The 27605-nt window shown below is 44.7% G+C and overlaps 1 protein-coding gene across 1 annotated transcript in view; it reads left to right on the top strand.

The window, feature by feature from the left end:
• The window catches only part of LOC147724582 (fibrocystin-L-like), a 2246326-nt gene that overhangs the window by 525516 nt on the left and 1693205 nt on the right, over nucleotides 1–27605 (top strand). The window contains exon 24 of the mRNA XM_086918063.1: nucleotides 13976–14100. Coding sequence (XP_086774189.1) covers nucleotides 13976–14100 — 125 coding nt within the window. The remainder of the gene's footprint in view (nucleotides 1–13975; nucleotides 14101–27605) is intronic.

A 27605-nucleotide genomic window follows, 5' to 3' on the forward strand; every position in this document is an offset into this window, starting at 1 on the left:
TTGCATCTTTGATGCTCCGTGCCTTCCTGTACGAGAACAGGGGTTTCTCCCATCACAAGTTACCTGTTTTAAGTATGTTCCAGTGTTTCCCTATTATTCTGGTTACTTCATTGGAAATGGTGTTATACGTGGTAACACAGGTCAGGGGGGTTTCATCCACTGATTTTGTTACGTTATCCAGTAAAGCCGCTTTCAGCTGGTTTCGTGCTCGTTTTTGACTTTTGTGCAGGATCTTTTCAGGGTATCCCCGGTTCCGCAATTTCTGGGTGAGGTCGTGGGCTTGCTTCTTATAGTCGTCAAGTTTGCTGCAATTTCTGCGAATCCGCAGAAACTGGCCGTAGGGCAGGTTTTCACGCAAATGTCTCGGGTAAAAACTTTCAAACCGGAGTAGGTTGTTTTTACCAGTGGGTTTGTAATGAGTGACCGTTGTCAACTTTCCGTTCTCTTTTGTTGTCGTCAGATCTAGGAAGACCAACGTATTCAAATCCTTCTCATACGTGAACCTCAGATGGTCGTCACATGTATTAATCCAGTTGAAGAAGGATACTAAGGTTTCTTCTGTACCCTTCCATATGGTCAGCACATCGTCGATGTACCTTCTCCATAATAAAATGTTGGAACTATAGGGGTTGGTATTGCTGAGGATGTACTTCTCCTCAAAATCATGGACATAGAGGCCCGCCACGCTCGGCGCAAATGTGCTGCCCATAGAAGTACCCCCAGTCTGCAAGAATATCTTGTCCTTATACTCAAAATAGTTTCTTTTGAGGGCCAATCTGGCACACTCCAGAATAAATTGTCTTGGGGTTCTCGATGTCTACTCCTCCTTTTCTAGGGCCTTCCTAAGTACCTCCAGTGTGGCATCCTGGGGGATACTGGTTTAAAGGCTTTCGATATCGAAACTCACCAGAATAGTGTCATTATCCACGGTGAGTTGATCCAGAATTTGCAATAAGCTTTTGAACGATAATATCCCGTGGAACACAGTGATGGGATAAACATTTTCTCCTACAGACTTGACATATAAGCAGAGCGTGCTCTCATGAACCAGCTGGCCACTCTGCGCCACAATGTCCAAGGAAATACCAGGAAATACTGATCGAAGTCCCTTGTGATTTACCTGCCATTCCCCATTCCTTTACCATTCTGTCAAAAAAAAAAAAAAACGTAATTAATTCACCTTCAGGGAAGGAGCCCTTGCACCAATATGCCTGAATTTCCTAAAGAAATCATTTCCTCCCTTACAAACGAACTGGCTAGCATGATTACCATGGTAACAAGTCCGCTCCATGTCACGCTCTAGTCATTACGCGATCGGGAGAGGAAGCAGTTCCCTCCCCCGTAACGCACTCCGATTGGCTCACTGAGGGTCACGAGACGATGCCACGCCCAACCAGGAAATGCGGAACAGCTTATTTTCTCGGCATTTCGTAGACAGCCGGTCATTCCACGGGGCATCTCTAGCAGTAACCAAGTAGGTTTACCGCGAGACGAACAGAAGTCGCAAGTAAGTGTAATCACGCTGACCTGCGTGCGGGACAGCAATCCACCACACTATACCCTTGCATCCATTATTTTTCTATCTGATACGGGCAGAACCCTGCTCATTCACTGCCTCAGTTTCCTAACTGATACAGGTGACGGACACTTGCCGTCTTGGAAATGCAGATGCCCATGAAGCGGTAGTTATCGCCTCAAGTGTAAGCTTTACTTTGCCGCCGTTGTGATTCACTATAGCAACGTTAGCACTACACTTAAAAACCCACCTACGCTGTGTATACGTAGCCGCCCACCCGGGTTGTCTCTGATAACGATATCACAACGCTCCACAACGCAGCACGATAAAGATCACTCTCCCTCACATCGGTCTTTTCTCACTAGATACCCAGTTACCAAGCCAGACCGACACCTCATCCGGGCGCTGGTTTTTAATTCAAGCACGTTCCGGTAACTAGCACTGGAGCACCCTTATTTTGATCGCAGTAGATGGACCCTACCATTTTAACAAGTCGTGGGCATGATTCCATCTATTGATCCTTCGGTTGTGACTACGACCAGCGGAGTATATGTTAAGTGTACTTCATTGTTTTGTCTACCCTGGTACGTGATCCCAACCTTCTCCCCCCATTTGTCTTACAGGTTTTTCTCCCGAATAAGGAAAAGACGCTCCCTTTTACATGAGATCGCAATTTTGCAGACTCCTAATTGAACGAGGGCAGGGTGCACCTTAGCGTGTGCGGACCACCCAGTTCAATCACCACGTCCTGACGAAAACCTAGGAATCATATCAATGGTTGAAACATGTAGACCTTATTAGTAATATTTTTTCTTGTTAAATCTCACATAGCACACTTTGCTATTTTTAACACACCATACTTCTTGAGACACCAAAGCCTACCTAATTAGGCATGGGTGCCACATTGTTTTTACAGGGGTTCAAGCACTCAAGAATAAAGACTTGAAGTGAATAGTTTTGGCCCTGTTTTACACACTTGTCATCTTTTAATTGTTATGCACATATAAAAGAAAAACTAACCAGCTCCACTGTAGTCAGGTGTCGCAGCACACCCTGTGGGCACTCGGCCTATGGGGTGGGACCCCGATGATGAAGCATGTCACCAACTAGGTTGGTGAGTGAGGGGTCTTCTATAAGGACATGCATTGTCCGACAACGGGTTGGGGCATAATGTGCTAGCGCTACGCCCTAGAAACAGAGAATTTTCTCTGCCTTCTTTGCCGAGGGGATACTCCTCCATTGTTGTTACAATTTATTCCGCGGACCAGGAGTTCCTACCTCACATAGTTTATGTATTTTCCCTGACTCTCTCCTTCTGTTATATATAAATATTATATCACCCTCAACGCTAAGCTTAAATCTTTGCTTAGCATAGGTGCTGAAAGCGATGTGTACACCTTCCACCTGGTCCTGGACAAAGCGGTGATGAGTTTCAGAAGGACCTGGCCAATATAAAAGACACCAACAGAGCAGAGGGACCGCTGAGCAATCTTCAAGGATTGTTTAAGATTTAAAACGAATCTGCAGGGCTACCCAGCTTGCTCAGGCAATGACTATTGCATTCAGACCGGCCACTGGCACACCGCGCATTTACTAGGTAATCCGCTCCCTGAACCACCTGACGGATCTGCCATTCATAGCATTAATCTAACGCGCATTGAGAATTACATATTAATTACACAAATGTAACTTGTATGTGAATGCAAAGGTATTGGAACACTATACATGAGGGCCAGTTACATTACATATTCAGCACGCCATTGCATCCCTATATTTACTACAAAAGGAGCACTACCTACAACAAGCCCATCTATTGGCTAATCAGTCCTTCTATTTGCATAAGGTAAAATAAGACACCAATATAGCTCAGTTGCATAGCCAACTGACAGCTAGCCGCCCCCATCCATAGCTGCCCAGGTTGCAGATTGCTATTTGTGAGATTTCCATAATTTCAGTGCAAATGTGAGTGACAATCAAAAGACTATGAATGACACTTTCTGGAGCAAAATCAGCAATGCTATGGTTCATATCCACCCTATCCATGCCAGCTACCTCCACTGAACACTATGAAGGCGTATTCGGTGATTAAATGTGTTGAGGAGTACATCAACACTATCGAAAACTTTATTAGAGTATAATGTAAACGTGGTCCTCAGACTCACCATCATACATCACCGACGACCTATGCTGCCACCGGGCTCAAGGCACCCCGCAACACAAAGCAGGGGGACAAAAACGTGTCAAGCGGGACCAGGGATCGCAAGAGGACCCGCTACATGACCCGAAGGCGTGACCAAGAGGAAACAAATGGGGCGATGTTTTTGAGAAGCACGCCCGAGTAAGCGATCCCTCCCCCATGGCGGCCAACATGCCCGAGCCATGCTGATTGCTTTTGTGGAACATGTGCCTGAGTCCCTGTCCTGCAGCAGCGGGTGACTCCAGCCTCCCACATGTCCCCAGGCTCTCACCTAGGCATTCGCCTGTGAAGGGCTTGGTACATTGAGAGGACTGTTCAAGGGCAGCCACAACAACAAACCCCACATGCAACCGCTACGCTCAGGCTACATGCCATCCCAGCTGAACCAATGGCTGCACGCAAATGCAAGGGCATTGAAATGAAATGAAATGAATGAAACTTTGCCGCACATCCTTTTCATACTCATTGCACAATAAGACTCAGGCCTGAAATGAGCCCATGGGGGCAGCCCACATGGGCAACACTACCCGCAGCGCTAAGGAACAGTGAAAGGATTGAGGACAAACTCACTGCATAATAGGCCAAGGCTTGAAGGAGCACGTGGGGACAACCCACAGAGGCGACGCGACCCACAGGGCAAAGGCATAAAGCTGGGCCAGAGGAAAACTAGCAGCAAGGAACAGCCCCACCTGGGGTGCCACGAACCGGCTGCAAAAGCTGCAGCCGTTGAGGGCAAAAGGAGAGAGCCAATAGGGACCCGTCTCAGCACCTGCTTTTTAGAAGTGCTGGTGCTGAGTGCCAGCAGGACCCTGCCCAGGGGTGACAGCGATTGATTGAATGGGATAGAAACAGAGCTCTTGCTAACTGGTTGTTCTTCCATAGTGACACTGACCCTGACCATGTAAAAGTATGGGCTACTCTTCGGCAGCCTGTAGGGTCATCACTGCCATGCATTGCTTTGCCATGCAGGGGTGTAACACAGGCCCCTGCAGCTCTTGTGCTAAATGAGGGCCACAGCATTTCAGCACAAGGCTTTTGAATATCTGTGCACTATGAAAATGTCAGAGCCCCCTACCGCATTCTGCATAGAGGCTCCCTCATTTTGCGTGCCGTTTGTCTAATAAAGCAAGCCTGGCTAGGGGATTCAATTGTGAAAAAGGCCCGAATCGGCCGGTATCCCCCTTTTTCTGACTCAATTTCACCAGTGTAATGCTGCAGTCTAAGGAACTTTTTTTAAATACATATGTGCTTTTAAGTTGTGGAAATCCAGTTTGATCGAATGAGGTAAAGCAGGACTATAACTCCCAGAATGCACCGGGGTTTTAAATAAAAACCCAGGACAAGAGCATGGCATCCTTAAAGACATCCGGTTAGCAAAGTTGTAAGACATGTCATATTAGTCTTCGAAATGCTGTCATATTTCTAGGACAAATGTCTAAGCGCCTAGATTTTGAACAAGCCCCCTCCTACACCACACCATTTGGGACCCATACTATTGGGCCTAATAATGTCCTAACTCGAAACCCGTAAATCGCTGATAAGGATCTTTCGGTCCGGAGCAGTATCGCAGGTGGTCGATGCGGCCTGGAAAAAGTAACTGCTAAATGAATAAGTGTGCTGTCTGTCGGAATGCCGAGGTCAAAGGGATGGGTGGGTGAGACGTTATCATGAAATGAATGACTGGGCGTCTGCCTCGAGGCACAGATGTAACTATGAACTCCGGCATGTACCCGATCGGGAGCCACGAATCTGAATGGCAGCCGATGCCCAGTCCGGACCCCTGCTCTTGGGACCTGCCCCCGCCAGACCCGATCCACACAATAAAAAAACGCACGCAGGCCTGTAGCACTGTGTGCTGGACTAGGACATCCATTCTATTGCATCGGAAGTGTCACACTTTTTCCAAGCAGCAAGTACACCCGGGGAGGGGGTGGCTCCATTCCGGTCCTCTATGCTATGCCCATCAGCACCTCACAGTGCAACAGCGCTAAATGAGGAGCATAAACCGGCACGCAGGGGCACATGACACACAGCTCCGGACCCGCTGACATATGAGCAGAACGGACATCTGCAAGATTCTCAACAGTCAGGTTTATGGGAAAACACAAGGGCAGTAGAAGCGCCGCGCCCGGTCCCTGCATGCCCCGCACCACTGTCAAATCAACACTGAATTATGTGGGCAATGTGTCCTGAGGTCTGATGCAAAACTTGAAGGCAAGGGGCCTCACATCTCACCACTGTCCTTGGAGGGACCTTAAGCCCACCTGCAGTCTGACCTGTGCATAAACAGGGCATAAACATCACGTAATTGAATTATTAGAAATTACCAGAAATCTTTGCTCTCAATTCACAGCAAGAACTACTCTAGTGAAGAGAGCCAGGATGGGAGAACGAGCCTTCTCCCACATAGCCCCAATCAAATGGAATGAGTTGCCTGTGGATCTTAGACTTACGGATTGCCATCTATCATTTAGAAAACAACTGAAAACCGTTATTTTTCCCAAACCAGAGTAATCTTGTAGGATATTGGCCTACCCACCGTTCATCATAGCCATTGCAGCGCCGTGATATCCTATGTAGGATGATTGTTAGCGCTTTATAAGAAACACAATACAATACAATACAATTAGTTCATGGCAATGTAGGCATGTGCACGTAGCTCTTCAACCTATAAATTATCCTCAAAACAATCTGCTGCCCATCGGGCTCCCTGCCCTGCGAGCAGGGGCGGCTCTAGGCTCATGGCGACCCTGGGCAGGGAGAGTAGGTAGGGGGCCCCCGGAGGAACGCAGGCGCGGAGGCCACTTAAGAGGGGGGGTCAGGGTGTTTGGAAGTGGAACAAAGCCGGAGGCCACCAAATCCCTGCCAGGGAACACCACTCAACTATGTATCCATCCTCAGAGGATTATTATATTAAGGAAATATATTGGCGTGGTGGCCCCTGGGGTTTGGTGGCCCTGTGCAGGTGCACACCTTGCACATGCCTAAGGCCGCCCCTGCTGCGAGGAGCGCCGCGCGCCACCCGGGACAGTCGAAAGGGGGGTCGGGCAAAGCTTCCGAGCCACGGCCCCCCAAACTGGAGACCCCAGTGTCTTCAAAGTGCACGCCCATTCCCTGAACCTGTGCTTCCTAGTAAAGCCGCGAGTGAGCCTCTCATGCCTCTGGGAATTAAATGAGCGGTTGTTGTGGAGCCGTGGCGCCAAGGGGCTGGGGAAATTGCAACAGCAGGCCCGGACTCACTGCCTAAAACACCGCTCCTGCCTGTCGGCACCAAGGGCCCTATGTATCATCAAACTATTTAGCATTTCCTAAATAGCGAATTTTAAGGAATCGCTATTTAGGAAATGCAAAATTGTATGTATGAACAAAATCGCCTTTTATTTGCGATTCCTTAAGCTTCCTTATTTGCGAATTCGCAATTAAGGAATAATTTCCAATGCATTCCTATGGGCCAGGAGGCCCATAGGAATGGATTGGTGTCAGTACAACGCGATGTTTTACAACGCGTTCCGTTACAACGCGATTTTTACATCGCAAATACCATTACAATGCATGCCATTACAACGCATGGCATTACATAGCAGATGGTATTACAACGCATACCATTACATCGTAAGTATTGGTAAGTATATCTTTATTTTAAAAAATGTAATAAAGTTAATTAAATTAATTTAAAATAATAAAAATAATATAACATTATTAAAACAGTAATTAATTTAATTATAGTAATTTAAAATAATATAATTAATGATATATAAAAAATTTATAAATAGAAAATAATATAATGTAATTAATTACAATAAATATAATTATAATTTAATTAAGTTATAAATAATACATAATATAATTATAATTAATAAAATTAAAAGAATTTAATTAATTAAACATTTTTAAATAATATAATTTAATTATAATCGTTTATTAATACATTTAAATTAATAATATATTAATTTAATATATTTAAAATAATATAATTAATGATATATAAAAAATTTATAAATAGAAAATAATATAATGCAATTAATTACAATAAATATAATTATAATTTAATTAAGTTATAAATAATACATAATATAATTATATTTAATAAAATTAAAAGAATTTAATTAATTAACCATTTTTAAATAATATAATTTAATTGTAATCGTTTATTAATACAATTAAATTAATAATTGTAAATATTGTTATTAATTTAATTAAATTAAATAAAATTAATTTAATTAATTTAATTTATATAAAGTCGTAATACCCCTGTACCCCAAAACCCAAACCCTGCCCTAAAACCTAAAAACACCCCTGTACCCCAAAATCCAAACCCTGCCCTAAAACCTAAAAACACCCCTGTACCCCAAAACCCAAACCCTGCCCTAAAACCTAAAAACACCCCTGTACCCCAAAACCCAAACCCTACCCTAAAACCTAAAAACACCCCTGTACCCCAAAACCCAAACCCTGCCCTAAAACCTAAAAACACCCCTGTACCCCAAAACCCAAACACTGCCCTAAAACCTAAAAACACCCCTGTACCCCAAAACCCAAACACTGCCCTAAAACCTAAAAACACCCCTGTACCCCAAAACCCAAACACTGCCCTAAAACCTAAAAACACCCCTGTACCCCAAAACCCAAACCCTGCCCTAAAACCTAAAAACACCCCTGTACCCCAAAACCCAAACCCTACCCTAAAACCTAAAAACACCCCTGTACCCCAAAACCCAAACCCTACCCTAAAACCTAAAAACACCCCTGTACCCCAAAACCCAAACCCTGCCCTAAAACCTAAAAACACCCCTGTACCCCAAAACCCAAACCCTGCCCTAAAACCTAAAAACACCCCTGTACCCCAAAACCCAAACCCTACCCTAAAACCTAAAAACACCCCTGTACCCCAAAACCCAAACCCTACCCTAAAACCTAAAAACACCCCTGTACCCCAAAACCCAAACCCTGCCCTAAAACCTAAAAACACCCCTGTACCCCAAAACCCAAACACTGCCCTAAAACCTAAAAATACCCAAACACCCCAAAACATATACATCAGTACCCCAAAACATATACTCCTATACTCATACTTATTTTAAAAAATACTTAAATTAATATATTTAATTTATAATATTTAAAAACGAAATAAATATGTTTTTATAATAAATAACAATTAAATCAATAATAACATATTAAATAAAATAAAAAAAAATAATTAAATACTTACCAATACTTACGATGTAATGGTATGCGTTGTAATACCATCTGCTATGTAATGCCATGCGTTGTAATGGCATGCATTGTAATGGTATTTGCGATGTAATAGCTGCGTTGTAACAGCATTACGTTGTAAAAGTTCCGTTGTAACGGTAACACACCATAGGAATGAATGCAAAATAATTCTCAAATTGCGAATTCGCAATTTGCTAATCGCAATTTGAGAATTATTGCAAGGGTGCAGGGGTGTCTCAAAGACACCCTGCTGCACCCCTGAAAAGAACATGTGTGTGCATATGGCGCACATACATGCCCTATGGGCATGTGTGTGCATCATATGCCACCTTTAAAAATGCCAATGTGTGCATTTCTGGAAGAATTCGCAAGTTACCATCAACTGAAAGTTGGTGGTAATTTGCGAATTCTTAAACAAAATTCGCAAGCTAAAATTGCTACATACACAGCATTTAAGGAATCGCAAATTTGCGATTCCCTAAATGCTATGGAGAAATAAGGAATCGCACGAGTTTGCAATTCGTGCAACGCACCACGAGGACAGCGTGCTCCAGCGGGAGATCCATGTTAAATCCCCCGGTATGCCCGAGATCTCTATGCTGCAAAGGAAACACCGGTAAACTGATGGGAGAGGGGGTGGGTGGGTTGGAGTTGGGATGCGGTCAGTTCCCAGTGGCAGTCTTGGCAGACTGGAAGCCCAGCCCCCACATGTTCTGCGGGTTACCTTGTCTCTGGGAGGCGCTGCTGGCCTAGGGAGCTACACCACCGCCCCCCGCCCAGACTGCAACCCTGGCACTGCAGTCAACACCGAGCCCGCACGGGCACATGGCCATTCTGTGCTGGGCCGACTGCAACGTTTGAGCCCCGGAGGGTGGGAGAGCCCGGAAGGCGCCCATTCTCACTGACATCGAATGCCCGGCCCACCGCTGGGAGGTCTGGGACACACGCAGGAGCCATGACTGCCGACTCTCCTGCCATCATTCAAGTGGGCCGGGTCGCCGCCTATAAAGCTAGGCCCACCATGGGCAGCATGCGGAGGAACCTCAACAGGCCCTACCCCAGACCCCGTGCGCACCAGCTTGGCCAAGCCCCGCACTGACCCCGAGGAGCATTCGCTTTCCTAGGGTGAAAGTGCCCGAATCCTTGCCCGCCGTGCTTCCAAAGAAATCGCACCCCCCCCAGGGCAGCCGGTGCCATGCCCCCTGTGCAACCTGGGGCTGTCCCAGAGACGGGGTGTGGGGGTGGCTATGCTGCACTCACCATTACTAATGTCACGTAGGAGCGACAAGGCAGGACCAGGCCTAAAGATAACGACGACAAGACGATGGGCGACACACAACTCCTCTCGACGGTGAGGCTGGCGAATAGAGACTGCCAGGAGGGGTGGGGGAGGCATATATGCCTTCCCCTCACCTGTCGCACAGGAAGGACGCCAGTCACGCCACAGTGGCGACCTGGCTAGTGGGCTTCTGTCCAAAGACTAGAACGGTGGTGGGCGGTGCCAAAATGGCACTAAAAGGCCGCCCTGCTGGATTGGCCCCCTGCGGGGGCCATAGACAACCGCATTTCACAGTGCGATATAATACAGAAGTGTCATAATCAGTTAACATTAGGAAGCTGGAAGAGACAAACTCAATGCAATACTGACATGTATTGTTCCTTTAAATGAGTGGTAAACACAAATGAAAAGAAGCTTTAAAAAAAGTATTTCTAAGATGCAGGTTATCGATTCCTTCAAGCCAGCAGGTTTAGTTTATGCCACCCTAGTGCATGGTCCATAGGTAATCCCAGATATTTCCCCTCAGAGGCAGGGCACATTGTGCATGTTAGCACTGGTATGCGTAACTGTATGGAGTTCATACAGACAGAGGGTCAAATTTATCACTGAGTTCTGTCTCCCTTGAGCCACAGAAGTGGACGCAAAGGTGACACAACTACTAAGTCAGATTTATCAGGCCACGCAAGACCACCTTGCATGGACCTGAGGGGCTTGATAAATCTAGAGTAAGGTAAGGCAGCACAAATTGCTGCAGTACTCTTCCACAGGAAGGCTTTCTGTGGGTGGAGCGTGGGCGTTCCCACGCATCTACCTATGGATTTTGGAGCATCCCCAGATTTACCATTATTGATAGACTTGGGAATGCGTCAAAATTCTGTACCTTCCCAGGTGAAGCGTAACGAGGAGCGATATCTTTATTTCTCCTAGTTTTAGTTTTTCCTCTTTCTATGTGTGGTGCATTCAAAGGATTGTTGTCGTGCAGAACGGTGTCTCTTCCTGCACAGAAACTATTCTTCCTACAATAATATACATTTCTGAGCGCAGGTCACGATTACAACCAGAAAAAACATTGCGAGTCAGTTAGGGCATATAATAAAAAAAATAGGGTATAAACTTTTTTTTTATATATGATTATGTATTCATTTGTGAGGCCCATTTTTTTTTTTTTACAGAACTAGTAGTCTATTGTGGTGGAGCTGCACATTTTGTGCCGCCCTTAAATAACTTTACATCATATAATTTGAAGCAGTATTGCGCTACATGCTGCCACACCCTTACCTCATCTTTCCTTTTTAGTTCTGGCCCAGAGACAGCTTGTGCCAGTCCCATGTAATTAAACAAATAATACCTACCTACCTATATACACCCACTTACAGGGGCTTTAGATCGTGCCTCTTCATCCAGAACAGCATAAAGAATACTACAATGGGTCATCCGCCTTCACCTATCGGCTCTTGCACAGTGAGCCACAGATTTTACCTGATCACATGCACACGTCTTCAGAAAAAAAGTGCATTTAAACTCCAGGGCTGGAGGGATAATACATTTCATTGCCAATGTATTTTTCTTGCATTATTAGTCATCCTTGTGTTTTTAAAATATGTCTTCAGGTTTTAGTAATTTAAAGGCTACAGTCCCTTTTCTTAGCACCAATAAGAATCATATTGTAATACAAATGGTGTTTATATACTGGTACTAAGTATACCTGTCGCTACAATGCACAAGTACTGTACTATTAAAATCACACTTTAAGGTTAATATATATTTTTTTTAAGTTTGGAAAAATAAGGCAACCGTATTTAGGTGGTGGCATTTTTTTCTTTTTGGGACACAGACTTGTAATAAAAACAAACGAAAAAGGTACCCATCGCATCAACTTGCACCAACTTGCCAAGGCAGCTCTATTGATTTTGCAATGCTTGTTCATCTTGTTTGAAATTCCCAAGGGAAGAAATAAACAGCATGGTGCTTGTCTACTCACAGTAATCCCCAAATAAGAGAAAAAAAGCAAACATAAATCTATGTTTATCTTTAATCTTTATTCTTATGCTGGTTGCAAGCTAACATGTAAATTCGGCGCTGAATTTCCCAATAATTGATAAGAGGAGTGTCCCTAAGTAATACTTTAACCGATAAAAACAACATCCTGAAAGAAAATAGCTGGGTCCAGGCGAACTTTTAATTATTTTAGCAAAATCTTTTGATATTTGTGAATTTCACGTTGCACAAAATGTCTTGAAATTTCGCATGACATGATTTCTCCCATTCTTACTGCAAGGCGTATTAGCATTGATGTTTGTCAAGGATAAGCAGCCTGTAATCCGAAAGTTTACGTTTCAGTTGATATTCATGAGGTGTGAAGAAAACTGTATGACATGTTTATATTGAAATTGATGGGAGAACAGTTTTTAAGTATACTGGAGGAATAAAGAATAGAAGGAAAGGCTACGAATAATGAACACACAACTTTACCAAAATGAAGTCCCTGAGGCCCCACATTTCACTCTATTTAAACATATGTGGTAAACAGTAATGGTATAAGCTGCATATATTGTTTTTTTTGGTCAGAAAAGAGGTTATTCTGAGAGGTTGAAGCCCACTCTTCACCAGAACATCCTCCAGCTGCCCACTTGAACAGTGGCATGACCTTCCCACAGCTGCATGACAGACCCACAGTGCTAACAAAGTCACTCCGCACTCCCTACAGGATGCGACACATACTCCAATAATTCCACATAAACCATGCGGACCTCAAACAGTGTTTCTGCTTCCTGGATGCTGCTTAGCAGGAAACCTCGAGGATGTCTACACATTATCCAACTTAATCTAGCCCAAAATGATCACCACATTATTCGTAGCTAAAATTAGTTGTTTTCTGATAGACAGTTCTTTTCCCTGGATAAACAAAGTCATAAAGGAGTTCCTCAAACCCTTTTGCAGTGAATCCCATATATCACAAGTTAGTCAGCATCCTGAAGAATAATTGTAACCAAAGGCCTGGTATTCCAAAATGATGGCAATACCAAACTTTACTCATCAACTTTCTTCCAGTGCCATGTTCCATTTGCATCTCTCCATATTAGTGGTACATAGAATTCCTCCTTGCTGTCCTCTGACTTTTCAAAGCATGCTCAGATGCTAAAGCTTGTGCAATGCCCTTGGCTTAAGCCCTGATCACCTTGTCCTTGATCTAAGGATCGATTCCCACGAGCTTCACTGAAGGCATGGCAATAGATCTGTTAGTAGTATCCTTCTACACCCTAGGTACCCTCTAAAGTTACAGTTACAGATGCAGCAACATCATTTCTCCCGCATGTCAACAATATCTTAATATTGTTTGTCAGAATAGTGGTGCCTCTTCCATTGTAGCTTCATCACTGCTGCAGCACCGAGCCAAAGCATCTCCGTGATGTTATTATGTGGAGGAAATGTTCTAGCTCTTTTTAGTGCTCTCACTGATGCTCTTTCTTCCACCATCTCCATACCTTCATGCTAATTAGTTAAGCAAACCCCAGCAAATGAAAGAGTGATAAAAGTAATATGACCTTAAATGAATTAATAATAATGTCATACATGGTGTTTAGTTGTCTCTCTAACGAACTGATAATGTAGCAAAATATGTACTGAAGGAAAGAGTGTAGTAGGAGTGGAAAGTGTAGGCAACATATTGTTTGCAATATAAAGCACCTAAATATATGCAGACTAACATATTTGACGAGTATAACTACTTACTTGACATGTACTATAATTATTTCTTATCTCTGTGCAGTTGTGTTTTGCCTACAGAGGATTCCTGGATCCGAGGATTGAATTGTACTTCAGTTATGAGGACAGTCATTTCGGAAAAAGGTTCCAGTCGGTTTGGTTCCCCTATGACTTTGCTCAGAAAGACAGGTAAACTATGATTTTTGTGGGAGCTCTTTGTGTTTATGTTCAAGGAAACACCAGTAGCAGCATACTATAAAATATTTTTAAAGTCTAAATATATATGGCCTCCAGATAACCTCTTTAACTCATTGTTCAGTTGTGCTCCTTCACAAATTCAAGTTTTAAAGAAGAGCCCTCCTCGCTCAATTTCCATACCATCTATGTAAAAATGAGTCAATCAGTTTGTATCTTCAGATAAATCACAAGAAAGTTGTGATTCTTTATAAACCAACATTTGTGTGTATGTATTTAAAAATTGAAAGGTGCATGAACAAGCACAGCATTTTTGTAATAACTCTTTCATGTCAAGATGTGTTGAAGTAGTTCCTCTATTTTTTTTGAAAATCAAAGCAGTATGACGTTCTAATCACCAGTCTGTTTTTCGCCTTAGGGAAACACATAGTTAGACAGTCTTTTATGGAAGTTCCCACATTTTTCAGTTAAGTCCAGGGATAGGGTCAGATCCACTTCAGTACCACCATACCTTGCGTCTAAAAAATTGGGAGCCTCAGGATAACCTGTGCTTGCGATAATCTTCACTGGGGACCTATATCCTGGAAAAGAGTGTTGACATATTTCGACCTCGGGTATTGATGGCGTCTACCCAGGACAGCGCTTTTGTGCTTCTAAACTGATGGCGGTATGTTAGTGGTGCAATACACCTTAGACCATCTTTATGAAATGCAGCAGCCCCAAGTACAGACATACCTCATTTTTGAGACATCTCTTGGTGACATCTCATGGTGAATGATAGATAGGATAGTAATGTCCTTTATGTGGGGTACAGTTGCGTTCCCTACCCTGCGTACCCATCTTTGAGTATCTGTTATCCCAATTTCTGGATTTTCAGCCACAGTCTCACACTAATCTGATGTGTGTGTGTGTGAAGGTTGAGAACAGTTTCTTGGTGTAAGCCTGATCCTGGTACTTCCCTTGGTCTGGAGGAGTGGACCATCTTGGCTCTTCATAGTGAAAGGAGGCTAATGTCACAGGTTTAGACATTAGAGCGGTGGTGACAGCACAATGTTTTAGTGTTCCTTGTGTGACCAGACCTTTTATCTTTTTGACAGTAGTCTTGGCCTGTAAAGTTCCGCTGCAGCAGGTGAACCAGTTCTTTGCATGATATCCCAAGTGCAAGTGTGTATGTATACATTTGAACAATCTGTCTGTTATGCACTTTGTGCATGTGTGAGTGAACTAGAATAAAGGAAGTCTGGGTTGTTGTTTTGAAAGTCCTTGACCTATTCATGTGGACAGGATGGAACTGACTGTACTTCACAAACAGAGTACGTTTATTGCTGACATTCCAGACACTGGAGGGGGAAACATAGACAATGAGGTGGGGAAAGAGGAAACAGGCTCACTTTAATAATTCAATGAAGTCCATTTGCTGCATAAAGGTCTCATTTGTTCTACAAAACACTTACCCACACCTTTTCTGGTTCTAGATGGAGCATTTTTGTTGTTGAGGTAATGTGGTATACGCTTCAGTGTAGTGTATACGCATGTGTAGAGTTCCACTATATCCCCTCTGACATGCGCCATCACCTTTAATTCCATTTCAAACCAAGTGATGAAGTTATTAATAAACACTAGCACATCCTTCAAACAGGAAAGCTTAAGTAGAAAAAAAACATTGTTTTCCTTCAAGTGAACAAGAAGACTAAAGGACAACCTGGTATCCCTGTGATCCAAAAACCAAACTGAACCAAGGAGCACTGTACTGAACAATTGGGGCCTTCCAGACTTAGTGGGATACTACGCATGTAGGAACTGCAGCATATGCTATCTTACCTCATGAACTAAAATGCTCAATCTAGAAGAAGGAAAGGTGTGGGTAATTAAAAAGCACACCAACTGTACTGCTACCAACGTGATCATGTCTCATGTAGCTCTGCCTCATGGGAATGACCAGTAGGAAAATCAAGACACAGATCTGCGAGCTTTGGAACAACATCAAATGCAACACAACAAAGATGACAGACCACTTCCTAAGAGAAAGCTACACACCCACCGGCATGAGATGGATTGTCAATGAACAGTTGAAGGACATCTGAATAACCATGAGAACCTCCTATTTGAGAAGGAACAACGGTGGATCTACCACTTGTCTGCACCAAAATATGGATTCAATGACAATAAACCGTGAAATCACAAAGATATTATGGACAGAGCGCTGAAACATTTCAGACACTCACCGCGTCACAGATCTGGTGTGAATCCATCATCTTTCTTTAGCTCAATTTGATACCCCAGTTAAAACCCAGCCATATGCAAATAAGTCTTGACCTTGTTCCTTAAGTGAACAGTCCAGCCCGAACTGCCAAGCCAGGCCTTCCCTAGACCATAAACAATCATCCTGGGAGCAGTTTCGGGGTAACACCCGTCATCAGACAGGCTAGCTTGAATCCAGTGGCAAAGTGAGCAAGGGATCCACGTTTGGGCATACCCTGCCAACTTAGGGTGAACAAAGCAAACACAAGGAGATGATGGATGGATCACTGAAACTTTATAGATACTCACCCCCAGTCACAGACCTATGTTGGATCCATCATAACTTGTTATCTCACTTTGCCACCCCAGTTCAGACCTAGTCACATGCGAATCAGTCTTCGCCCTTTTCCTTATGGGAATAGTCCAGCCTGAACTGCCAAGCCAGGTCTTCCCTGGTCCGGAAACAAGCATTCTGGGTCAAGTTTTGGGGTAACACTCCTCATCAGCCAGGCTAGCTTGAATCCAGTGGCAGAGTGAGCAAGGGATCCACGCCTGGGCAAAACCTGCCAAATTAGGGCAAACAAAGCAGACACAAGGAGATGATGGATGCAGCGCTGACACTTTTCAGACACTCACCCCTGGTCACAGATCTGGGTTGAATCCATCAACGTTCTTTAGCTCTCTTCGCAACCCCAGTTCAGACCTAGCCATATGCAAATCAGTCTTGACCCTGTTCCCTATGGGATCAGTCCAGCCCGAACTGCCAAGCCAGATTTTCCCTGGAACAGAAACAAGCCTCCTGGGACCGGTTTTGGGGTAACACCCTTCATCAGCCAGGCTACTAGCTTGAATCCAGTGGCAAAGTGAGCAAGGAGTCCACATCTGGTCATGCCCTGCCAACTTAGGGCGAACAATGCAAACACAAGGATATGATGGACGGAGCGCTGAAACTTCCACACAAGGATATGATGGACGGAGCGCTGAAACTTTTCAGACACTCACCCCTAGTCACAGATCTGGGTTAAATCTATCATCGTTCTTTAGCTCACATTGCTGCCCCAGTTAAGACCCAGCCATATGCAAGTCAGTCTTGACCCTTTTCCTTATGGAAACAGTCCAGCCCAAACTGCCAAGCCAGGTCCTCCCTGGATTGGAAACAAGCATACTGTGACCGGCCTCATCTGCCAGGCTAGCTTGAATCCAGTGGCAAAGCGAACAAGGGATCCACGTCTTGGCATTCCCTGCCAACTTAGGGCAAACAAAGCAAACACAAGGAGATAATGGACGAAGCGCTGAAACTTTGTAGACACTCACGCCCTTTCACAGAACTGGGTTGAATCAATCATTATTTGATAGCTCACTTTACCACCACAGTTTAACCCAGTCATATGCAGATCAGTCTTCACACTTTTCCTTATTGGAACAGTCCAGCCCAAACTGCCAAGCTAGGTCTTCCCTGGACCGGAAAAAGCATCCTGGGACCGGTTTTGGAGTAGCACGCCTCCTCAGCCAGGCTATCTTGAATCCAGTGGCAAAGTGAGCTAGGGATCCACATCTGGGCATTCCCTGCTAAGTTAGGGCAAATAAAGCAAACACAAGGACATGAAGGATGGAGCGCAGAAATATTGTAGACACTCACCCCCAGTCACAGATCTGGGTGAATCCATCATCATTCGTTAGCTCACTTTGCAACCCCAGTTCAGACCCAGTCATATGCAAATCAATCTTTGCCCTGTCCCTTAAGGGAACAGTCCAGCCTGAACTGCCAAGCCAGGTCTTTCCTGGACCGGAAACAAATATCCTGGGATTGGTTTTGGAGTAACACCCCAACTGCAGGGTGCATTGTATGTGAAAGGCAGGACACGCCCTTGTGTATGTGGCATGTCCTGACAGTGAATTACTGCCAATTTCGTATTTCACTATTGCAAGGCTCACAGAATGGGGAGTTTGTTGATAACATGCTATAGAAAAACCAAAGGAAATGATGGACGGAGCGTTGACAATACAAGCACTCACCCCCAGTCAACTGATCTGGGTTTAATCCATCACCATTCTTTAGCCCACTCTGCCACCCCAGTTCAGACATGGCCATATGCAAATCAGTCTGACCCTGTGCCTCATGGGAACAGTCCAGCCCGAACTGCCAAGCCATGCCTTCCCTGGACCGGAAACAAGCTACTGAGGACCGGTTTCTGGCATTTCTGCCGTCTTCAGCCCGGCTTGCTTGAATCCAGTGGCAAAGTGAGCAAGGGACTCACGTCTGAGCAATCCTGCCAACTTATGGCGAACAAAGAAAAACCAAAGGAAATGATGGACAGAGCGTTGACAATACAAGCACTCACCCCCAGTCAACTGATCTGGGTTTAATCCATCACCATTCTTTAGCCCACTCTGCCACCCCAGTTCAGACATGGCCATATGCTAATCAGTCTGACCCTGTGTCTCATGGGAACAGTCCTGCCCGAACTGCCAAGCCATGCCTTCCCTGGACCGGAAACAAGCTACTGAGGACCGGTTTCTGGCATTTCAGCTGTCTTCAGCCCGGCTTGCTTGAATCCAGTGGCAAAGTGAGCAAGGGACTCACTTCTGAGCATACCCTGCCACTTTATGGCGAACAAAGAAAAACCAAAGGAAATGATGGACGGAGCGTTGACAATACAAGCACTCACCCCCAGTCAACTGCTCTGGGTTTAATCCATCACCATTCTTTAGCCCACTCTGCCACCCCAGTTCAGACATGGCCATATGCAAATCAGTCTGACCCTGTGTCTCATGGGAACAGTCCAGCCCGAACTGCCAAGCCATGCCTTCCCTGGACCGGAAACAAGCTACCGAGGACCGGTTTCTGGCATTTCAGCCGTCTTCAGCCCGGCTTGCTTGAATCCAGTGGCAAAGTGAGCAAGGGACTCACGTCTGAGCAGTATAACATGCTATAAACATAACTACCCCTGGGTACGAGGTAAAACAATAAAGTTTAGTATGCCTGAATGTTAAAAGGCATATTTCAGTGAGGGTGATTTTTCCATTCTGTGTTTGAAAATACCACTTTTAGAAAGTAGGTATTCTCTTGCTTAGCAATCCAGTATGCCTCTGCTAGGTTTGTGTATTGCATATATGGCTTTGTAGTGTCAGGGGCTGGGTAGAAACAGGTGCTCCAGAGAGCCTGATGAGTCAGGCCTGGGCTGAATAGGCCTGGTCTGCATTTGGAGTGGTGGGAGTAGTAGCACCTGCACCTGAATAGGGCTGTGCCTGCCTTCCAAAATGACGGCTCCGCCCCCTGTGGTGTGTCTGGACCTAGGGGTACACTTACAATGGAGGTTGTTGTACACTTGCAAAGTGCCCTACAGAACTAGATTTGGCTGGGTACAGACACTCTCTGCCTCAGAGAACAAAGGATTTTTGGGTATAATAAGAGGGACCCTGTTAGACCTGGCACCATTGGCGTGGGTCTCCCTTCCATTTTTGCTGTTGCCTCATGTGTTTTTGCTGGTATTAGATGCTTTGGGCACTGTGCTACTGCTATATAGTGCCACAGTGCAAGTGCTCCCCATTGTAAATTGATGTATTAATCAGTGTTTCCATGTTTGGCTATTTGGTTTACTTGCCAGCCCCTAGTCGAGTGCACTGAGTGTGCCCAGGGTGTGTAAATCCAAATGCTGCTAGTGGGCCGGCAGCACTGGTTGTACCACCCACAGAAGCAGCCTTGTAAAATACGGCTGAGGTCCGCTATTGCAGAGCCTGTGTGCAGTCTGGTACTGTCACACTGACTGGGAAAGTGCACCCACTTGCAACTCCCTAAACCTTCCCTTTTCTTCATATCAGTCACTCCTATGGTAGGCCCAAGGGCAGGATGCATTGTAAGTATAAGGTAGGACAAGCCCTGGTGTGTGTGGCTTGTTCTAATAGTAAATTACAGCCATTTTCGTTTTTCACTATTGCAAGGCTACCTGTTCTCCATAGGCCAGAATGGGCTGTTAGATTATTACATGTTTATAATCCTAACTGTCTCAGAGAACATGGTAGAAATTAGAGTTCAGTATGCCTGAACTCAGAATGATAAAATACATCTTTTAGTGAAGTTGGTTTTAACATTCTGTGTTTGCAAACACCACTTTTAGAAAGTAGGTATGTGCTTGCCTAACCTTTCAAGCCTGCCTCTGCTAGGTTGTGTATTCCTTTGTCTGGTTTTGTGAGTGACAAGGTTGGGGGATTCGAAGATACAGGATGAGTCAGCCCAGTGGTGAATAGAGAGATCTGCATCTAGATGGGAGGGAGGAGTTGCACCTGAACCTTGAATAGGGCTGTGCCTAACTTCTACAATGCTGCCTCCACCTCCTGGGGAGCGGCTGATGTCTCTGCCCTGCACACTGAAAGAAGAGAAGGAGTCCTGTAAACAAAGTGCTCCAGGACTGTACTTGCCTTCCACAATGCTGGCTCCACCTCCTGTGGGGCGTCTGATGTTTCTGCACTGCTCTGTGAAAGGGAAGGAGAAGTCTGGTAAACAGAGTGCTTCAGAACTGGTTTGGACTGGGCAAAGGCCCCTCTCCCCTCAGAGAACAAAGGATTTTGGGGTATATATATTGCGACCCTGATCCCATGAAATTAGATCACTTTGAACTACAAGAAGAAACCTTTACTGAGGAGAGGAACCTGAAGAAACTGAGGTGGGACTATTCCCAAGCTGAAGTGCTGCTTGTGGGATTGGCCTGCAGTGGTTGCCTTGTAGAAGCCATCTTTCTTGTATGATACCAAATGCTGTAAGCTTTTAGGCCCTGCTAAGTTGACATAAAAAGCAGTGCACAAATGATTGTACTTTTCTAGGTTTGATGAAGAATAATACGTGGCAGGGAAGAATGCGCAGGTAGACCCAGACATTTCGGCATAGCACATTTTGCAATATGTCTGGTCCTTTCTATTATATTGCAATTATTAACTGGAAAAGCACCAGACTTATATCTTACATTACTGTGGAAAGTCCCAGAAGCTGCCCACTTGGGTCACGTGGTCAGCAACAGTATGGATCGGACCTTACATGGTATACAACTGTTTCAGACCCTTGCTAATTGGTCAAATGACTAGGGCTTCTTTTGTGCTACGTATGTGATGATGCCGCATCCTTTGTGGTTTTGGCCTATAAAAGCTGTCACCAATGTCACATCTTTGGGCATTCAGTATCTATGTTGTCTGCCTCCGTGCTGCACGTACTTTTGCATTATTTGTTGTTCCCCAATAAATCTTGCTAACAGTTGTGCTGACAGAGACTTGTGTTAGTTGTATTATTCCTTATCATTTTTATTTCAGCTTCTACAGTTGGTGGAGAATGCAGCCCCAAAACATCTTACCAGCTTCCACGGCCACCGGTTGCTGGACTCCAACACCTCGGAGCTCGGAGACCTGAGGTGATGACATTTCAATTTGTCTTCTCTATCTCCGCTCTCTGGCTGTTGGAGGACGACACCAGTGCTTAACCGTTAGTTGCCTGTGTCATGTCTTTGGCTCCTGCTCTGTCTCTATCCGCACATTTGTATAGCACTGTTTTTTACCAGATTCTAAGAGCTCGCCTTGTATATCATTTTCTCTTGGTCCTCTTCTCACGCCCCTGCCAGTGCTTCTTTGGCCGGTGACCCTCTGTCTATGGTTTATCTCCGTTGATTGTTTACCGAAGTACTTCTTGTTTATCATACTAGCCGTCCTCATTCCTTTCTTTGTTCCTAGCTCTGATAATTTCCATGTCACTGTGTCGGCATTCTGCTGATGACATTTCCTCCACTTCAGTTCAAGGGGTGGGAGCGCACCAGACACGTCCCAACGTAATTACCTCAAGCATGATGGTTCATGTAGTTCATTATTTCTCGCTCAATTCATTTCAAAGTGTTCATAGCCAGTGCTGTATTATTAGTTTCAATTCGTATCCCTAGACACGTGTTTCATGATTCCTCAATCGTCAGTAGGGAAAAAAGGCAAAGTTCATAGGTTGCAGGGCGTGCTGCCTCGTCTCTCAGGACCAGTTCCACTCACAGCATGAAGGTGCAGGCTCCCGAGCTCGTCAGCTCACAAAATATAAACAGTTCAAGGGGTGGGAGCGCACCAGACACATCCCAACGTAATTACCTCAAGCATGATGGTTCATGTAGTTCATTATTTCTCGCTCAATTCATTTCAAAGTGTTCATAGCCAGTGCTGTATTATTAGTTTCAATTCGTATCCCTAGACACGTGTTTCATGATTCCTCAATCGTCAGTAGGGAAAAAAGGCAAAGTTCATAGGTTGCAGGGCGTGCTGCCTCGTCTCTCAGGACCAGTTCCACTCACAGCATGAAGGTGCAGGCTCCCGAGCTCGTCAGCTCACAAAATTTAAACAGTTCAAGGGGTGGGAGCGCACCAGACACATCCCAACGTAATTACCTCAAGCATGATGGTTCATGTAGTTCATTATTTCTCGCTCAATTCATTTCAAAGTGTTCATAGCCAGTGCTGTATTATTAGTTTCAATTCGTATCTCCAGACACGTGTTTCATGATTCCTCAATCGCCAGTAGGGAAAAAAGGCAAAGTTCATAGGTTGCAGGGCTTGCTGCCTCATCTCTCAGGACCACTTCCACTCACAGCATGAAGGTGCAGGCTCCCGAGCTCGTCAGCTCACAAAATTTAAACAGTTCCAGGGGTGGGAGCGCACCAGACACGTCCCAACGTAATTACCTCAAGCATGATGGTTCATGTAGTTCATTATTTCTCGCTCAATTCATTTCAAAGTGTTCATAGCCAGTGCTGTATTATTAGTTTCAATTCGTATCCCTAGACACGTGATTCATGATTCCTCAATCGTCAGTAGGGAAAAAAGGCAAAGTTCATAGGTTGCAGGGCGTGCTGCCTCGTCTCTCAGGACCAGTTCCACTCACAGCATGAAGGTGCAGGCTCCCTAGCTCGTCAGCTCACAAAATTTAAACAGTTCAAGGGGTGGGAGCGCACCAGACACGTCCCAACGTAATTACCTCAAGCATGATGGTTCATGTAGTTCATTATTTCTCGCTCAATTCATTTCAAAGTGTTCATAGCCAGTGCTGTATGATTAGTTTCAATTCGTATCCCTAGACACGTGTTTCATGATTCCTCAATCGTCAGTAGGGAAAAAAGGCAAAGTTCATAGGTTGCAGGGCGTGCTGCCTCCTCTCTCAGGACCAGTTCCACTCACAGCATGAAGGTGCAGGCTCCCGAGCTCGTCAGCTCACAAAATTTAAACAGTTCAAGGGGTGGGAGCGAACCAGACACGTCCCAACGTAATTACCTCAAGCATGATGGTTCATGTACTTCATTATTTCTCGCTCAATTCATTTCAAAGTGTTCATAGCCAGTGCTGCATTATTGGTTTCAATTCATATCCCTAGACACGTGTTTCATGATTCCTTAATCGTCAGTAGAGAAAAAAGGCAAAGTTCATAGGTTGCAGGGCGTGCTGCCTCGTCTCTCAGGGCCAGTTCCACTCACAGCATGAAGGTGCAGGCTCCCGAGCTCGTCAGCTCACAAAATTTAAACAGTTCAAGGGGTGGGAGCGCACCAGACACGTCCCAACGTAATTACCTCAAGCATGATGGTTCATGTAGTTCATTATTTCTCGCTCAATTCATTTCAAAGTGTTCATAGCCAGTGCTGTATTATTAGTTTCAATTTGTATCCCTAGACACGTGTTTCATGATTCCTCAATCGTCAGTAGGGAAAAAAGGCAAAGTTCATAGGTTGCAGGGCGTGCTGCCTCGTCTCTCAGGACCAGTTCCACTCACAGCATGAAGGTGCAGGCTCCCGAGCTCGTCAGCTCACAAAATTTAAACAGTTCAAGGGGTGGGAGCACACCAGACACGTCCCAACGTAATTACCTCAAGCATGATGGTTCATGTAGTTCAATATTTCTCGCTCAATTTATTTCAAAGTGTTCATAGCCAGTGCTGTATTATTAGTTTTAATTCGTATCCCTAGACACGTGTTTCATGATTCCTCAATCGTCAGTAGGGAAAAAAGGCAAAGTTCATAGGTTGCAGGGCGTGCTGAATCGTCTCTCAGGACCAGTTCCACTCACAGCATGAAGGTGCAGGCTCCCGAGCTCGTCAGCTCACAAAATGTAAACAGTTCAAGGGGTGGGAGCGCACCAGACACATCCCAACGTAATTACCTGAAGCATGATGGTTCATGTAGTTCATTATTTCTCGCTCAATTCATTTCAAAGTGTTCATAGCCAGTGCTGTATTATTAGTTTCAATTCGTATCCCTAGACACGTGTTTCATGATTCCTCAATCGTCAGTAGGGAAAAAAGGCAAAGTTCATAGGTTGCAGGGCGTGCTGCCTCGTCTCTCAGGACCAGTTCCACTCACAGCATGAAGGTGCAGGCTCCCGAGCTCGTCAGCTCACAAAATTTAAAAGTTCAAGGGGTGGGAGCGCACCAGACACGTCCCAACGTAATTACCTCAAGCATGATGGTTCATGTAGTTCATTATTTCTCGCTCAATTCATTTCAAAGTGTTCATAGCCAGTACTGTATTATTAGTTTCAATTCGTATCCCTAGACACGTGTTTCATGATTCCTCAATCATCAGTAGGGAAAAAAGGCAAAGTTCATAGGTTGCAGGCCGTGCTGCCTCGTCACTCAGGACCAGTTCCACTCACAGCATGAAGGTGCAGGCTCCCGAGCTCGTCAGCTCACAAAATTTAAACAGTTCAAGGGGTGGGAGCGCACCAGACATGTCCCAACGTAATTACCTCAAGCATGATGGTTCATGTAGTTCATTATTTCTCGCTCAATTCATTTCAAAGTGTTCATAGCCAGTGCTGTATTATTAGTTTCAATTCGTATCCCTAGACACGTGTTTCATGATTCCTCAATCGTCAGTAGGGAAAAAAGGCAAAGTTCATAGGTTGCAGGGCGTGCTGCCTCGTCTCTCAGGACCAGTTCCACTCACAGCATGAAGGTTCAGGCTCCCGAGCTCGTCAGCTCACAAAATGTAAACAGTTCAAGGGGTGGGAGCGCACCAGACACGTCCCAACGTAATTACCTCAAGCATGATGGTTCATGTAGTTCATTATTTCTCGCTCAATTCATTTCAAAGTGTTCATAGCCAGTGCTGTATTATTAGTTTCAATTCGTATCTCTAGACACGTGTTTCATGATTCCTCAAACGTCAGTAGGGAAAAAAGGCAAAGTTCATAGGTTGCAGGGCGTGCTGCCTCATCTCTCAGGACCAGTTCCACTCACAGCATGAAGGTGCAGGCTCACGAGCTCATCAGCTCACAAAATTTAAACAGTTCAAGGGGTGGGAGCGCACCAGACACGTCCCAACGTAATTACCTCAAGCATGATGGTTCATGTAGTTCATTATTTCTCGCTCAATTAATTTCAAAGTGTTCATAGCCAGTGCTGTATTATTAGTTTCAATTCGTATCCCTAGACACCTGTTTCATGATTCCTCAATCGTCAGTAGGGAAAAAAGGCAAAGTTCATAGGTTGCAGGGCGTGCTGCCTCGTCTCTCAGGACCAGTTCCACTCACAGCATGAAGGTGCAGGCTCCCGAGCTCGTCAGCTCACAAAATTTAAACAGTTCAAGGGGTGGGAGCGCACCAGACAAGACTACTGATGATTCAAGGAGGGTGAAATTATGCAGTTCCCTGTCTTGCCTGCGATACTCACTGGCTCCAGGGGTGGAAGGTGTCGGATGCTGAGAAAAGGAGGGGGGGGGGTGAACGCCTTGTTTCACACAGGGAAGGAACACGTAATTTGTTGTTTTCTTTGATTTGCATTAATAAGTTTCTTGAGTTTTATGATTTTAGTTGGTAATACCAGTGTTCATCAGTTATCAAATTTGAATGTACATCTACATTTTTCACTGATCTGACTTTGACAAGAGGACACCGAGTTCTGTTGCCATTTTCATACAAAAATATTTCTAGACTGCTGAAATAGACACTTTCACATTGCTTTTATATTGCACATTACCCTAGGTCTGTGCAGTGCTACTTATGATATGACAGATTCCAGCTCTCTTTATGATTACACTAATTACACTCACACTATTTTGGGATTAGATAACAGGTGCTTGTGTAGATCCGCACCAACTAGGGATAGACCCCGGCTATTTGTGTTATATGTATGTGCCTGTGTAAGTGCAGAGTTCACCTGTTTTGTCTCGCCTTTTATGTGACTCGTTCAGCAGAACCTCTGTGGGTCTACGTGGCCCGGAAAGAAAGGAAGGGGAACGAAATCTCTTACTCTACCTCTGTCTCTTTTTGTCCTATCTATGAATATTTTCGGTAAAATTGCAGCAAATGCCATTTCATGTCACGTTGTCTGATGATGGGCGCTTGCTCAGCTTCATTTTAATACGCAGCTGGCTGTATGATTGCTGCATGATTAGTTGAACGTATCTGTTATCCGTCCCCCACACCCCAGGAATGAGCAGCCAAAAATAGTCTGCTGACTACCTTCTGTGTCACTGTACCGGAGTGTGTCTGTAAGTTTGTCTACTGCAAGAGGGACAGGTGACTCCTTACCACATACACTTACACAGAACAATAATTGGGATACGAGTTCCTTTCAAGTAACACAACTGCATTGCTGTTCCATCTATTGAAAATGGGGAGTACAATAATGACATAGGACTGAATATTGTGTTTCGTTTAGATTGCAATATCTTTATTGTGGCTGTGATTATTCTCCTGGAAGGAAAAAAATGGAGATTACAGTGTGCAACTAGTTTTTGGGAAGTTGTAGCTGTAGAGCAGTTGTGTCTGGTGCACTGCCTTGTGAATGGGTGTCCACCTACTCACAACAAGGAGGGTGTTGGTGTTAGTATTGCATTATATGCATTTATTTGAAGTGCTGTTACTGTATTTTATGCATTCATTTGAAGTGCTTTGGAGTAGTGTGGACTGTGTGTGAAAAGTGGGCAGAAAAAGGTCTGGTTGGCCTAACAGCCACTAACTAAGGGTTTGTTTTGTAATACTCTAGCAACAGAGCTCTTGGACCCTGAGCTTGCACAATTAATTTTGGGCAAGCCCACTTTGGCTATCATCCGTAAGGGGTTGATAGAATTAGTTTCAGGGTATGGTTCCTGTGTGTTCGCCTGGGACATTTATGGCTGCTTGGCACCTGGTTTTCATGCTAGACTGGGTGACATGTCCATTTGCTGTGCTCCCAGGCAGTGTCAACATCCCCGTTATCTCAAAATAGAAACATCCCTTCAGTTAGAGTAACTGTACATGAGTGAGCACGCTTCT

Source organism: Lissotriton vulgaris, chromosome 4_1, assembly GCF_964263255.1.
Source record: "Lissotriton vulgaris chromosome 4_1, aLisVul1.2, whole genome shotgun sequence".
Lineage (NCBI taxonomy): Eukaryota > Metazoa > Chordata > Amphibia > Caudata > Salamandridae > Lissotriton > Lissotriton vulgaris.